The sequence below is a fragment of the Marmota monax genome, unplaced genomic scaffold (assembly GCF_021218885.2).
Source record: "Marmota monax isolate L192 unplaced genomic scaffold, Marmota_monax_Labrador192_F-V1.1 WCK01_AAM20220418_F8-fsc00029, whole genome shotgun sequence".
Classification (NCBI taxonomy): domain Eukaryota; kingdom Metazoa; phylum Chordata; class Mammalia; order Rodentia; family Sciuridae; genus Marmota; species Marmota monax.
Window position 1 is genome coordinate 3599474 of NW_026693024.1, and position 13445 is coordinate 3612918.

Genomic DNA, 13445 nt, shown 5'->3' on the forward strand with positions numbered 1-13445 from the left:
AAGAGAAGACACAATCAAAATTCTACCAAAAAAGAAAAGCCCAGGACTGGACAGATACACAAGTAAGTTCTACAAGACCTTTAAAGGAGAACTAATACCAATACTGTCCAATTTATTTCAGGAAATAGAAAAAGAGGCAGCATTTCCAAACTCATTCTGAGAGGACAATATCACTCTGATTCCAAAACTAGGCAAAGACATATCAAAAAAAGAAAACTTCAGAACAATATTTCTAATGAATATAGATGGAAAAAATTTTCAATAAAACTCTGGCAAATCAAATACAAAAACATATCAAAAAGATCATGCATCATGATCAAGTGGGATTCATCCCAGGGATGCAAGGTTGGTTCAACATTCAGAAATCAGTAAATGTAATTCATCACATCAATAGACTTGAAGATAAGAATCATATGATTATCTCAATAGATGCAGAAAAAGCAATTGACAAAATGTAGCACCTCTTTTTATGTTCAAAACACTAGAAAAACTAGGGATGATAGGAACATATCTCAACATCATAAACGCTATCTATGCTAAGCCCCTGGCCAACATCATTCTAAATGGAGAAAAATTGAAGGCATTCCCTCTAAAAACTGGAACAAGACAGAGATGCCCTCTTCACCACTTTTATTTGATATAGTTCTTGAAATACTGGCCAGAGCAACTAGACAAAAGAAATTAAAGGGATTCACAGAGGAGAAGAAGAACTCAAATTGGCACTATTTGCTTATGATATGATTCTATACCTAGAAGACCCTAAAAATTCCACCATAAAACTTCTAGAACTAGTAAATGAATTCAGCAAAGTAGCAGAATATAAAATCAATGCCCATAAATCAAATGCATTTCTGTATATCAGTGATAAATCCTCAGAAATGGAAATGAGAAGGACTACCCCATTTACAATAGCCTCAAAAAATATTTGGGAATCAACTTAATGAAAGAGATGAAAGATCTATATAATGAAAATTACAGAACCCTAAATAAAGAAAGTCAAAGAAGACCTTAGAAGATGGAAAGATCTAAAGTGCTCCTGGGTAAGCAGAAGTAATATTATCAAAATGAACATACTTCCAAAAGCACTATACAGATTTAATGCAATTCTGATTAAAATCCCAATGACATTCCTCTTATAAATAGAACAAGCAATCATGTAATTCATCTGATAAATAAGAGACCCAGAATAGGTAAAGCAATCCTTAGCAGGAAGAGTGAAGCAGGTGGTATCACTATACCAGAACTCAAATTATATACTTCAGAGCAATAGTAACAAAAACAGCATGGCATAGGCACCAAAACAGACTGGTAATCCAATGGTACAGAATAGCGGACACAAAGAATGACGCACAAAACTACAATTATCTTACATTAGACAAAGGTGCCAATAACATGCATTGGAGAAAAGATAGCCTCTTCGACAAATGGTGCTGGGAAAACTGGAAATCTATATGCAACAAAATTAAATTAACCCCCTGTCTCTCACCATGTACAAAACCCAACTCAAAATTGATCAAGGACTTAGGAATAAAACCCGAGACCCCGTATCTAATAGAAGAAAAAGTAGGTCATAATCTCCATCATGTGGGATTAGGCCCCTACTTCCTAAATAAGACTCTTTTGGTGCAAGAATTAAAATCAAGACAATAAATGGGATGGATTCAAACTAAAATTTTCTTCTCAGCAAAAGAAACAATCTTTGAGGTGAATGAATAGAGAGAGCCTGCATCTTGAGAGCAAATTTTTACCACTCGCACATCAGATAGAGCACTTTTTTCTAGTGTATATAAAGAACTCAAAAAGTTAAACACCAAAAAAAAAAAAACACAAATAACCCAATGCATAAATGGGCCCAGTACCTGAACAGACACTTCTGAGAAGATGATATAGAATCAATCATCAAATATAAATAAAAATGTTTTTCAATGCTAGCAATTAGAGAAATTCAAATCAAAACTACTCAGATTCCATCTCACTCCAATCAGAATGGCAGGTATTATGAAGACAAACAACAAAAAGTTGGCAAGGATGTGGGGAAAAAAAGGCACACTCATACACTGCTGATGAGACTGCAAAGTGGTGCAGCCAATATGGAAAACAGCATGGACATTTCTTGGAAAGCTGGGAATGGAACCACCATTTGACCCAGCTGTCCCTCTCCTCCGTCTACACTGAAAGGACTTAAAATAGCATACTACAGGGACACAGCAACATCAATGTTTATACAGGCACAATTCACAACAGCTAAATTGTGGAACTAACCTAGAAGCCCTTCAATAGATGAAAGGATAAAGAAACTGTGGTATATATACAGAATGGAATATTACTTAGCAATAAAAGACAAATTCTAGATAGGGCAGTGGTCTGGGAGGGAAATGGAGGGGGTATGGGGGTAAAAAGATGGTGTAATGAGATGGATATCATTACCCTAAGTACATGTATGGAGACACAAATGTTGTGAATATACTTTGTATACAACCAGAGATGTGAAAATTTGTTCTCTATATGTGTAATATGAATTGCAATGCACTCTGCTGTCATATATAACAAATTAGAATTAAAAATAAATAAAAAGTAACAGGATTCAGTGATGTTTGCATTCCATCTAGGATTTCCATATAAACAGTTTAGTGTTTTACAGGTTCCTAGGTGAATGAACAGTCCATAAACCAACCTAAAGGTGTAAACAGTTAAACCAAAAGACTTAGAGCCAAGATATGTGCAAGAACTGCAGGCTTTGCAACTCAGCTGGAGAAAAACCCAAACATTACTTTCCTTTAAGGCAACACATGGGATTACAAGAAACTGCAATTTCATGTTTGGCCAAGGCCTTGTCAATTCCATTGAAAGTGAGACTGAAGCCCAGAGGTCTACTAACTACACAAATGTGCTTGGTTATAAAAACTGTGAGCACCCAGTGTCAAGCAACATCTGGGGGGGTGGGGCACAATGACCATGAACCAGTAAGCCCTGGTCCCTTGTTTGTGTAGACAGGAAATGGTCCCCTGAGGTTAATTCCATCCCAGGAAACAATTACATTAAAGCATAGGTATAAAATAAAATTTGCTCAGGAGCTTAGTTTTTTGTTTTTTTTTTTTTTGGTACCAGGGATTGAGTCAGGGGGCAATTTACCCCACATTTACCCACATCCTCATCCTGTTCTATGTTTTATTTTGAGACAAGAGTTAGTTAAGTGGCCAAGGCTGGCTTCGAACTTGTGATCCTCCTGCGTCAGCCTCCCAAGCCACTGAGATTTCAGGCATGTGCCACTACACCTGGCTGCTTAGCTCTGACAAATTGCCTCTTGGTCTCATCTTCTCCACTCCCATGAGTTTTTGATTTTCATAATCTGCCCACTATGGTTTGCAACCCTTTGCTAATCTCAATGTAAATCTTTTGTTTTAGAGAGACTCTCTCTGAGTTTCTTTCCTTTTTTATTCATGTTGACACCCCCCTTTTATAAACTACGTGTGACTACATGATTACATTTGGGGGCTACCTGAATGGTCCATGATATTCTCTCCATCAGAAGATTCTTAAATACAGCTGCAAAGTCTCTTTTGTCATATGAGGGAATTTTCACAGGTTCCAGGGATTAGGACCTAGATATGTCTGGGGACCTTGTTCTATGGACCACAGCTATATGAATGGGATGTTATACAAAGGGATGCTTCATGTTCTTGTCAACAGTCCCTTATATAGGTACACCTTCCCACTCCTGTGTACTCTGAAACACTCATTTCCTCCTTGTTCTGACAGGGGTTTCCACCCACTGCTCAGGGGAATCATGGGGACTGTCTTAGAATATTAGCATTCTCCAGCTGGGGAAATGAGTTTGGTAAACATCTGTGAACCGTGTTGGAACAGACAGGCCCTGTGCCCACAGTGCACCAGGGCTGCTCCAGTGCATGTGCAGACTTCCTGGCTGATTGAGCTCTTTCTTTCCTCTTGTCCTCTTGCCTGATTCCTTCAGGCTCTTCCTGAAGTTCATGACTTCTCCAAGTGTATTGGAAAGACTCAGTCCGAGTGCTCCTCAGCTGCAATCAATTCACCCTGGTGAACTTCCTGATCCCTGTTGAAAATGGAAAATTGTGAATAGGGATCACTGAAGTCCTGCTGTGCTATATAACATTTTGTGATTCTGTGATTCCAACTGGCCTGAAGACACCTCCACCCCACTCACTTCTGACTGGTTAACTGTGTTCCTGCCCTTGACCTTGCCAGGGCTGCCAGGGCATTGCCAAATGCACTTCTGGAAAAGCTCCAGACTCCCCTGAGCTCTGAGTGTGTGGAGGTGGACATGGGCAGTCACAACTGACCAGAGATGAGGAAGAGTTGTGAGACATGGGCCAAGTGCCCTTGCCTATGACAGCAGAGGCCCTTAACATGACCTTAGATTTGGGCTTTGTCACATGCATAGGTTCCCTAGAAGAATTGAGGATTAAATGGTGCCCTGCTGAGCATACCTGAGTGAGCACCCTCATCTGTTGGGGGTGATGGGTGGGTATTTGATTCAGAGGAGAGAAGGGTCTCATGTGGCTTTACCTCCCAAATTTATTTTAAGGCTTCAGTTACCCTAAAATGGGGAACTTCCCCACATTATAAAAAGACTGAATATCTTGTCTTTGTAACTTTGTGAGTAAATTTGTAATTTTAAATGATTTTCAAATTAAATGATACAATAAGCTCTTACAACACACTGAAGAATACAGACATGGAAGCCAAAGTCAATCACCCTTTCTCTTACCCTATCCAGGAGGTGCATGTGTCCCACCCACACTTTGCCCATGCACACAAAGAAGTGTGCAGATACAGGTCTTCACACAACAGGATCATAGTATTAAATTTTACTCTTCTTCTTCATTTAATATTAGGACATAAAATAATCTTGTGACCCCAAAAAGACCCTCAGAGTTCTGTGTGCATCTGTTTGCTTATTGCACCACAGCAGCCGTGGAGTTAAAAGGAGGGAAAGTGCAGTTGACCTGTGAGCCTGTGTTCATGTGATACTGATCTGAAGTCCATCGTTCCAGGCTCACCATCATGGATCCTCTGTTAGAAGCAAACAGCACCTTTGCCTTAAACCTTCTGAAAACGCTGGGTGAAGACAGTTCAAGAAATGTGTTTTACTCACCCATCAGCATCTCCTCGGCCCTGGCCATGGTCCTTTTGGGGGCAAAGGGAACCACCACAGTCCAGATGGCTCAGGTACCTGGTGTCCTTTGGGAGTAATAGTAAATGCTGATAGTTGTCAATTGAGCTAATTCTCCACACTTCAAATCCCAACAGGGATTGCTGTGGATGGATATCAGAGGGTATCAGAGAGGTGTGGATGGAGAGCTGACAAGAAGCACATGCTACCCCTGCTAAGCACCCCTGTGAGCACATTGCAGTCCCTGAACTGTAGCAATTTCCAAATCCAGCCAGGTGTGTATGCCAGGCTCCTCTGTCCTCAGGGTGGGAATATTCCTTGATTGGCTCCACCTGGGTTTCCTGGGAAGCATTCCTTGTCCTCCACATGTCAGGTCATGGCACCTCCCTGTGCATTCTGGGCTTAGTGCTTGGCAACTCCCATCCTTTTCCAGAAGAAATGGGTCATGTTTCATGTTTGTTTCTCTCTTAGCCTTTCTCCTGCCAAAAGAGAGTTGGGGACCCAAGTCCACCCCTTCACTTTGAACTGTCTTGCGTTTTAATTTCAATATTTCATAACTCCTTTAAAACCATTGTAGGATTTCTGTGTTTCAACTTACAGCCTGCTGCACTGGACCAAGCCGCATGTACTGTTTGACCAGGACATAAGAAAAGACCACTGACTCCAATTAAAATCAAATTAAAGCAAGCTTATTATTTCGACCAGCCAGGCTGCCTCTCCCACCAAAAATCATGGGAACAAGACAGCCCACAGCTTTCTTGCAGCCCAGCTTTATAGCCCAGAAATTTACACAAAGGGTGAGTTATAGATAACAAAACTCTGAGGAGCATAACACAAAGGCTAGTTTACATTTTTGCTGGCCAGACATCAGAATTTATGAAGGTCATTAGAGCCTCAGAGAGGATGGTTATCTGGCCAGGGAAGGCCAAGATTTATGAGGCATCACTAAAGTTTCAGAGAGGGCTGCTATGTGGTTAGAGAGAACCAGGCATGGGTGAGTTCAAGGCATGGGCAGGCATTCTAAGCAAGTTCAGAATTTGCAGTAATTTAGAGTAAAGCCGAAATTAGATTTTCATGGCTTTGTGGTGAGATGCCTCCAAATTTTAAGAGGCAATCAGGCTGGGTCTATCAGTACAAGCCTGTTTGAGACAAGACTGTGTCAGGTTGGAAGTAAGGGTGCTGTGGGGCAATGTTCTTGAGTTGCTAAGAAGCCCCTTTCTCTACAGGTCTATGAGATGCTGCCTTTGTTGTCCAAAGGTTTTTACAAAGTGGATCTTGATCTTGCTCCTGAGGCCAAGGATTTTAGATTTACCTTGAGGCCATTTCTTCGGTTGAGAATCATGTTGTCAACTGGAGAGTGGGGAGAGAAGAAACACCTTTATGTTATACCTATCAAGACCTGGGTTATAAATAGTTCCTTTAAATTCTGCTTGAAAATGCAATAATTCTTTCTTTAGCTCATCTCTCTCTTCCCACACTCTACGTTAGGCAGCTAAAAGGAAGACACACACTTCTTGGATATCTTAGACAGCTGTGGGCATTCACTGGGAACGTGTCCTATCTTACCTCTTGCTACAGGTGAACATCTTCACTTCTCTGGTGAATGCCTACCTTATCACCTTACCTCTTTTTTCAGACAGCGGTAGTAATTTCATCCCTGGCCCTCCAGCCTCTGTCAACTACCCATTTCCAAAGCCAGCATCAAGTTGTTTATTTTTGTTATGACGGAACACTTCTGAATTGCTGCACATGTCATCTGTTGCTGCAAAACAAACCATCCCCCAAATTAGTGGCTCGAAATAATCATGGTGGATTATTTCTCAGATCCAGTGGCAGTTCTTATGCTCCCTGTGATGACAGCTGGAGCCACTCATGCTACTGTTGCAATACACAGCTGGATTGCAGGGTCCAAGGAGGCTTTCTCTCACATGGGGTGTCTTGGTGATGGCTATTGGATGGGGCTTTGGTTCTCTTCCCAGCAACTCAGCCTATATGGTAGCACATCCTCCAAGGGGATACCTTGGACTTCCTTCCATCATGGCAGCGAGTGCAAGAGAGTGAACATGACAGCTACAAGGCTTTTAAGGCTCAGGCCTGGACAGCATTGCTTGTGCTGTATTCTGCTGGTCAAAGCCTTCACAGACCTAAGGGCAGGGAGAGACCTTACCTTAGAATTTTCTGGAGCATCCTGTGTTTGCAGAGATGGGAGGTCTAGTGATACCTCTGTCTCCAGCTAGGCTCTAGATACAAAGAGCCTGGGTTGTGGAGAGACATTTCTCCTCAGAACAATACTGACAGGGTACAGAAAGGGATCCTGGGAGGGACACTGGAGAGTGAGCTTTCAAGATACTTTTTGTCTCTAGTTGGATGGTGGTTTGAATCTGCACAGTTCTTAGGCCAAGTTTAGTATAGTTTGCTTGTTCCCTGTAGTCAGGGCCTACTGCAATGGTGTATTTTAGTTGTGTTTCTGATTTCAGGTACATTCTTTAAATAAAAGCAGCAGCACTGGAGGTGCAGATATCCACAGAGGTTTCCAGTCCCTTCTCACTGAAGTGAACAAGACAGACACAGGGTGCTTGCTTAGAACAGCCAACGGGCTTTTTGCAGAAAAGTCTTATGATTTCCTCTCAGTAAGTCATACTCGCTGCTTTTGATGAAGCAAGGTGGTAGGGAGGAGGGAAACTCGTGGTGCAGCTGAAAGAGCCTGGGCTGTTAATTCACTCAGGTTTCTGTTTACTCATGTATTTGTTCACACCTTTCATTTAAAAAAATCAGAAAACTACTCAAGTCACAGGTGAGTACATTTTTGTGCAGAATGCAATAGGGCCAGCAAAGAGCCACATCAACCTCCTTCCCACAACCCATCATCCCTCCCAGAATAAGAGCTTTCATAGATTTGATATGTATCCTCCTGCACATGTAGTGATTCTTGATTTGTAGTAATTTTCTCTGCATTATGCCTTTATCCAATACACGTTGTTTTGAAATATCTTTCTCTTGTTCTTCCCATCTCAGTGTATGTGGATCTACTTCAGTGTTGTTATCATGATCATCATCATCACCATTATGTGTCACTGGGGATTGAATCCTCAAATATAAATAAGCATGAGCTCTACCACTGAGTGCATCCCCAGCCCTACATTACTATTATGAACCATCATCTAATAATTCTAAGTTGGACACATTGTAACATAGAAAGATACTTGGTCATGGATGGGCTTTAGGTCATACCCAGTCTGGGTTGTTACAGACAGTGTTATTGACTGTGACTTTTGTGCATGTATGTGTGTGTGTGCTGCTCCCAGGTAGATTTGTGGAGGGAGGAAGGAAATAGAGCTTAGAAATTATAATATATATTATATTTTTCAATGTCTCTCCAAAGTGATGTATCTGTTCTTTTCAGGGATATAAGCACAATGTCGGTTTCCATCTACCATGATCAACACTGCATGTTTGTAGCTTTTGAATCTTGATTACTTATGAGATTGAACTTAAGCTCTTTGAACATGGACAATCTGAGTATCCATAATCCCCAAATCCACAATTGGAAAGTGACAAAATGTAAAATATTTCTGCACATGTACCTTTTGGGATATTCAACCTGTATATGTTTTCTGTATGTTGTTTATTTACATATTCTGTGCACATTTATCTCTTGATCTGTATTCCCTTTTCTTATTGATTTATACGAGTTTTTGTATGTGTGAGATTTCAACGTTTTCTATGATTTTTTTCTCATTTTTCAAACCTGTTTTAAACTACATTAAATGTTTTAAAAGGAAGTGATATAAATGAACATAAACAAGCATAGGTTCAAATATTGATAACAACTATATATCACAGTATGATTTTTTATAATCTGTTTTACTTATTTAATTAGTCTTAGCTACTTTATAGGTATCATCACCCTCTTTAAGCCTTTTTATGAACAGAAATTCCAACATACTCACATGATTGGCTGATTTAATTTTCTTTCATTTTTGGGGTGGATATTTTAAGAAAACTATTGATATTTAAAAATTTATATTAGTATACAAAATAAGGAAATTAGAAATATTTGTCATTCATTTTTTTAAACTTCCAAAAATTGAATACCAACCATGATGTAAAATCACATATTCCTTGAGTTTGATTATTCATTGTTTTTATAATAGTAACTTGAATAGCCCGTAGTTATTTCCTAGGGTGTTTAAAAGTTGTAAAATTCACACACAAGTGTGTGGCAAGTTATCAATATTTGAGTGACCAGTTTGCTTTCAGACTATTTTCTTAGATTGAAAGATTTAAAATTTTTAAAAAACAGAACAGTGAAATTGGTAAAGCAAGAACTATGTGAGAATGGAATGGAATGATACAGGAAGTTCTCCTTTTAAGTGCCCACAATATGTTGAGAATTCAGTAACATTGGATGAAGTAGTAATAATGAAAGTAATTCAGCTGGGCCTCAAAGTAACTCTGGGAGCTTCATACAGCCAGTGCTGTCTCATTTCCATGGCAAACAAAGAGGCAGAGACACTAATTAACCTTTTTAAAGCCACCCAGCTAACAAATCAAAGAACTTGTGTTCCTAACACCTGTGTCTGTGCAATACTGAAGGACAAATGTGAAATCTTTCCTTATAAATAAATAGAAATCAAATATGGAGCCATAAACTGTTCAAAAGGAAGATTAGGAAATAATTTCATAGTGCATTGCCATTGTAATGGGTTGTAAGCACACTTATATTCCACAAATTTTCTATTTTAACATGGTAGAATGTATGTGTTCATCAATGTCATTATCATTTCATAGGATATGTTAGTAAAACACTTTGAACTTCTTTTCCCTTTCTTTTTTTGTGATGCTGAGGATACAACCAAGGGCTTTTCCCATGCTGAGCAAATGCTTTACCACTGAGCCGAATCATAGCCCTACTCGTTTTTTGAGAATTGCTTATTACTCCAAACTGAGATGTTCAGCAGCACTGGCAATCTCTAGACACAAGTAATTAATCAAAATAAAATAAAAGATAATATTCAGTTCTGCAGCTGCACTGACCTGATCTCAGATGCTCTGTAATCACCTATGACACCATTTTTGATGGTGCTCATTTTTCTGTTATCACAGGAAGTTGTGGTGGCAGGGTGGTGCAGAATGGCTCATTTTCCTATGTTCTACTTTCTGTGTTCAGTGTCCCTTATTTCAGAGTGCAGAGGAGTGCTAGCTCTTGCTGGGTTAACTTTCTCTCCACAGTTATTGCATCTCAGCTTCCTCCCAGATACCTCTTGAGGCTCAGCAACTCCCATAAAGATCCAGCCATTCATGAAATTTATGTGATACTCGGGACATTAAAGATAGCCCAAAACTGAGAAGGTGAATTTTAGGTTCATTCTACGTAGTAATTTGTAAATTACCTCTCTAAATCAGCACATCATTGAGTTTCTGCTTTGGTAGATTAATGAAGTACACTTGTTAATTACTTTGGAACCATGCAATTATATTGCTCTGCCTTAGTCTTTTAAAGATTCCTGTCAGAAATTCTACCAAGCACAGATGGAAGAGCTTGACTTTCTGAATGCTACCAAGGAGTCCAGAAAACACATAAACATCTGGGTAGCTAAAGATACAGAAGGTAAAAACATAGTTTTTATTTGTTGTTTCTGGTGATGGTGGGGTTGTAGTTGCTTTGCTAGTTCCTTTGTTGGCAGTGCTGGGGATCCAACCCAGGGCCTTGGGCATGCTGAGCAGATGCTCTACCGCTGAGCTACAGTCCCAGCCTATTGTTCTGTTTTTAATAGTATTTACATCAGTCTTATTGTCAGTTCCTTCACAAGATTGTCAAATATGAACAGGAATGATGTGTTTGTTCTCAAATAATTTCAGACTTTAAAAGTCTGCTTCTGAAATACTGTCAGTGGATGACATTTTCTCTAGGTCTTCCCTGCTCTTCTCAGTGTATCCATAATGTTTCCCCCTAGTCAGCACCCCTCTTCCAGAACAATCCACACTGTAATGTCTTTGCTCTTGTTTGTTTTTTCCTTTTCACCAATCACATAAAGAAAAATTCACCTGACAGGTCTCAGCTGTGTCCTCTCTAGTGTGAGCTCATGCTCCCCAGTTTTCATGCATTGTTGCAAATTGCTTGGTGGTATCCTCATGGACCTGTGGTTTTTAATGTAAACTGTGTGCTTTGTTTTTTTGTTTTTTTTTTCAATTTTGGTACCAGGGATTCAAATCAGAGGGACTTAAATACCAAGCCCCATCCTTAAATAATGTAATGGGATATTTGTCCTAAATAAAAATTTTATTTAGAGATAGGGTCTTGTAAAGATGCTTAGGGCCTCAGTTGCTAAGGCTGGCTTAGAATTTACAATCCTCCTGCCTCAGCCTCCCAAGTCTCTGTGATTACAGGCATGTACCACCATGTCTAGCTAAATCGTGCTTTACATTTATAAAGAACATCTTTTTAAAATCTTAAATATTTTTAGTTGATAATAACAAAATCATGTATATTGTACAATATATGTATTATATATGCTTCAATGCATATATAATGTGTGTAATGTTTAAATCAGAGTGAACATATCAGCACCTCAAACATTTAAGTTTAAATTTATAATCACTCCTTGTAACAGTATTTTAAGTTCTTTAGTTTGAGGCACCAATCATTTCTTTCTATCTCTTGTGGTATGAATTCACTTACTAATATCTACTTTTTCCTTTTATATTTTATGCAAATGATGGTATTTTTCTTCCTAGAACATGTATTTCAATGCCAGGGATATTGCTTTGTTTTAATGACAAATGTCTATTTATATTATTTAGGGCATATGTGATCCTTTACCTCTGTGCTTGACTATTTGAGGAGGTGGGCCCCTCTCCGTATCATCACTGATGCACAAATCAGCAAACTCTTAGCTAACTGGTTCTTTAATTTTTCCTTTTAGATAAAATTACAGAGTTGCTGTCTCCAGGTTCATTGAATACAAACACTAAACTGGTTCTTGTGAATGCCATCTACTTCAAAGGAAACTGGGATAAACAGTTTGACAAAGAGCTCACCAAGGAGAGACCATTTAAAGTCAGCAAGGTGAATGTTGCATAGTAACAAAGGAGATTCCCAGACATAGGGCCTGTGTTTTCGGTGGTTTCTAGATCATGAAGGCCACCACATGGAGCCTGTGCCTTTCAAGGCATAGGGTAGCCCTGCAGCAAGGAATCCCCATGCCTTGGGGCCTTTCTCTCATGAGCTTCCTCCTTTTGTATGTCACCAAGGGTTCTATTCGGATGTTCCCCCTTACTTTCACCTGCCATACTTTCTCTGGTGTGTTAATCTCCAAGGCAAATCTGATGGTGTAGCTCTCAGGCTAACTTTAGGTCTTTCTTGGCTTCTCAGAACTTTTGAGATAAAGTTCAAACTCCAAATTTGGTGTCTGAGGGTCCTCGCAGACCTGGATCCTCCCCATTTGCTTCTGTACCTTCACACCCCTTTCTTAACTGCTGTGTCCCCACTGGAAGCCCCACCTGGTATCTGCCCCTTTATCTAAGCTGTCACTATAACCCCTGCTGGTCCCTAGTAGACATAGCAGTGGTTGAAGGACTTTTTACTTTGGTTGAAAAACCATCCCAGGGCAGATGGCTGTCATATAAGTGCTTGACCTGTAGGCAGTTGGAAGTTATCAAGGAGTTATAATAGCCGGTGCTCAGGAAATACTGAACCAATCACTGATCTTCAGTCTTCTTTTGTTTGTAAAGATAACACCAGTACATATTTTTGTTTAAAAACAAGCAAAGGGATACATAAACAGAATTAGACTCTTGAGTTTAACCACCTTCAACTTGGAAGGTGTTTGCAGATGGCCTGGTGTCTTTCTCTCACAGAATCCAATTTTTAAAAAGTCTTTTTAATTATAGAGATTTTTTTTGACATGCTGCAAATCTGACAGGATGGACTAACATGTTCTTGATCACTGACCATAAGTTAGATCTTCCTCATCCACTTGGATCTGAACCTTCAGTTTTCCAAGACATACATTTTGTGTTGAGATTTATTCTGAAATGAACTGTCCTGTTTTCCCCCAGATATGATTTTTTCTCCTTGAAATTCATTTTTAACAATATGTGTGTTAGGGCTTCATTCAACTCTAAAAAACGGAAGCCCCAGATCTCTGCACAACTCATCTCACCACCCAGGAGGCCCAAAGGAGAGGAGAACCCAGGACTGATGTGGCACTGGGGTGAGGCTCTTGGGAACCAGCTCTCCCTGCTCTGCCCCCTCAGCCTGTGGCCTCTTCCTCCTGCTCACAGGAGGGCT

At 39.8% G+C, this 13445-nt stretch overlaps 1 protein-coding gene across 1 annotated transcript; it reads left to right on the forward strand.

The window, feature by feature from the left end:
- Positions 1–5043: 5043 nt before the first annotated feature.
- LOC124098676 (serpin B6-like) lies at positions 5044–12251 on the forward strand. The gene is made up of 4 exons (XM_046453589.1): positions 5044–5208; positions 7630–7782; positions 10646–10763; positions 12079–12251. The coding sequence occupies exons 1-4, from the start codon at positions 5044–5046 to the stop codon at positions 12234–12236; spliced, it is 594 nt and encodes a 197-aa protein (XP_046309545.1). The 3' UTR covers positions 12237–12251.
- Positions 12252–13445: the final 1194 nt, after the last annotated feature.

Excerpts from the sequence above, each read along its gene's own strand:
- LOC124098676 (XM_046453589.1), top strand. The coding sequence starts at position 5,044 with ATGGATCCTCTGTTAGAAGCAAACAGCACCTTTGCCTTAAACCTTCTG. Across the intron at positions 5,209-7,629 it reads CCACAGTCCAGATGGCTCAG|GTACATTCTTTAAATAAAAG; the intron begins GTACCTGGTGTC and ends TTCTGATTTCAG. Across the intron at positions 7,783-10,645 it reads AGTCTTATGATTTCCTCTCA|TCTTTTAAAGATTCCTGTCA; the intron begins GTAAGTCATACT and ends GCTCTGCCTTAG.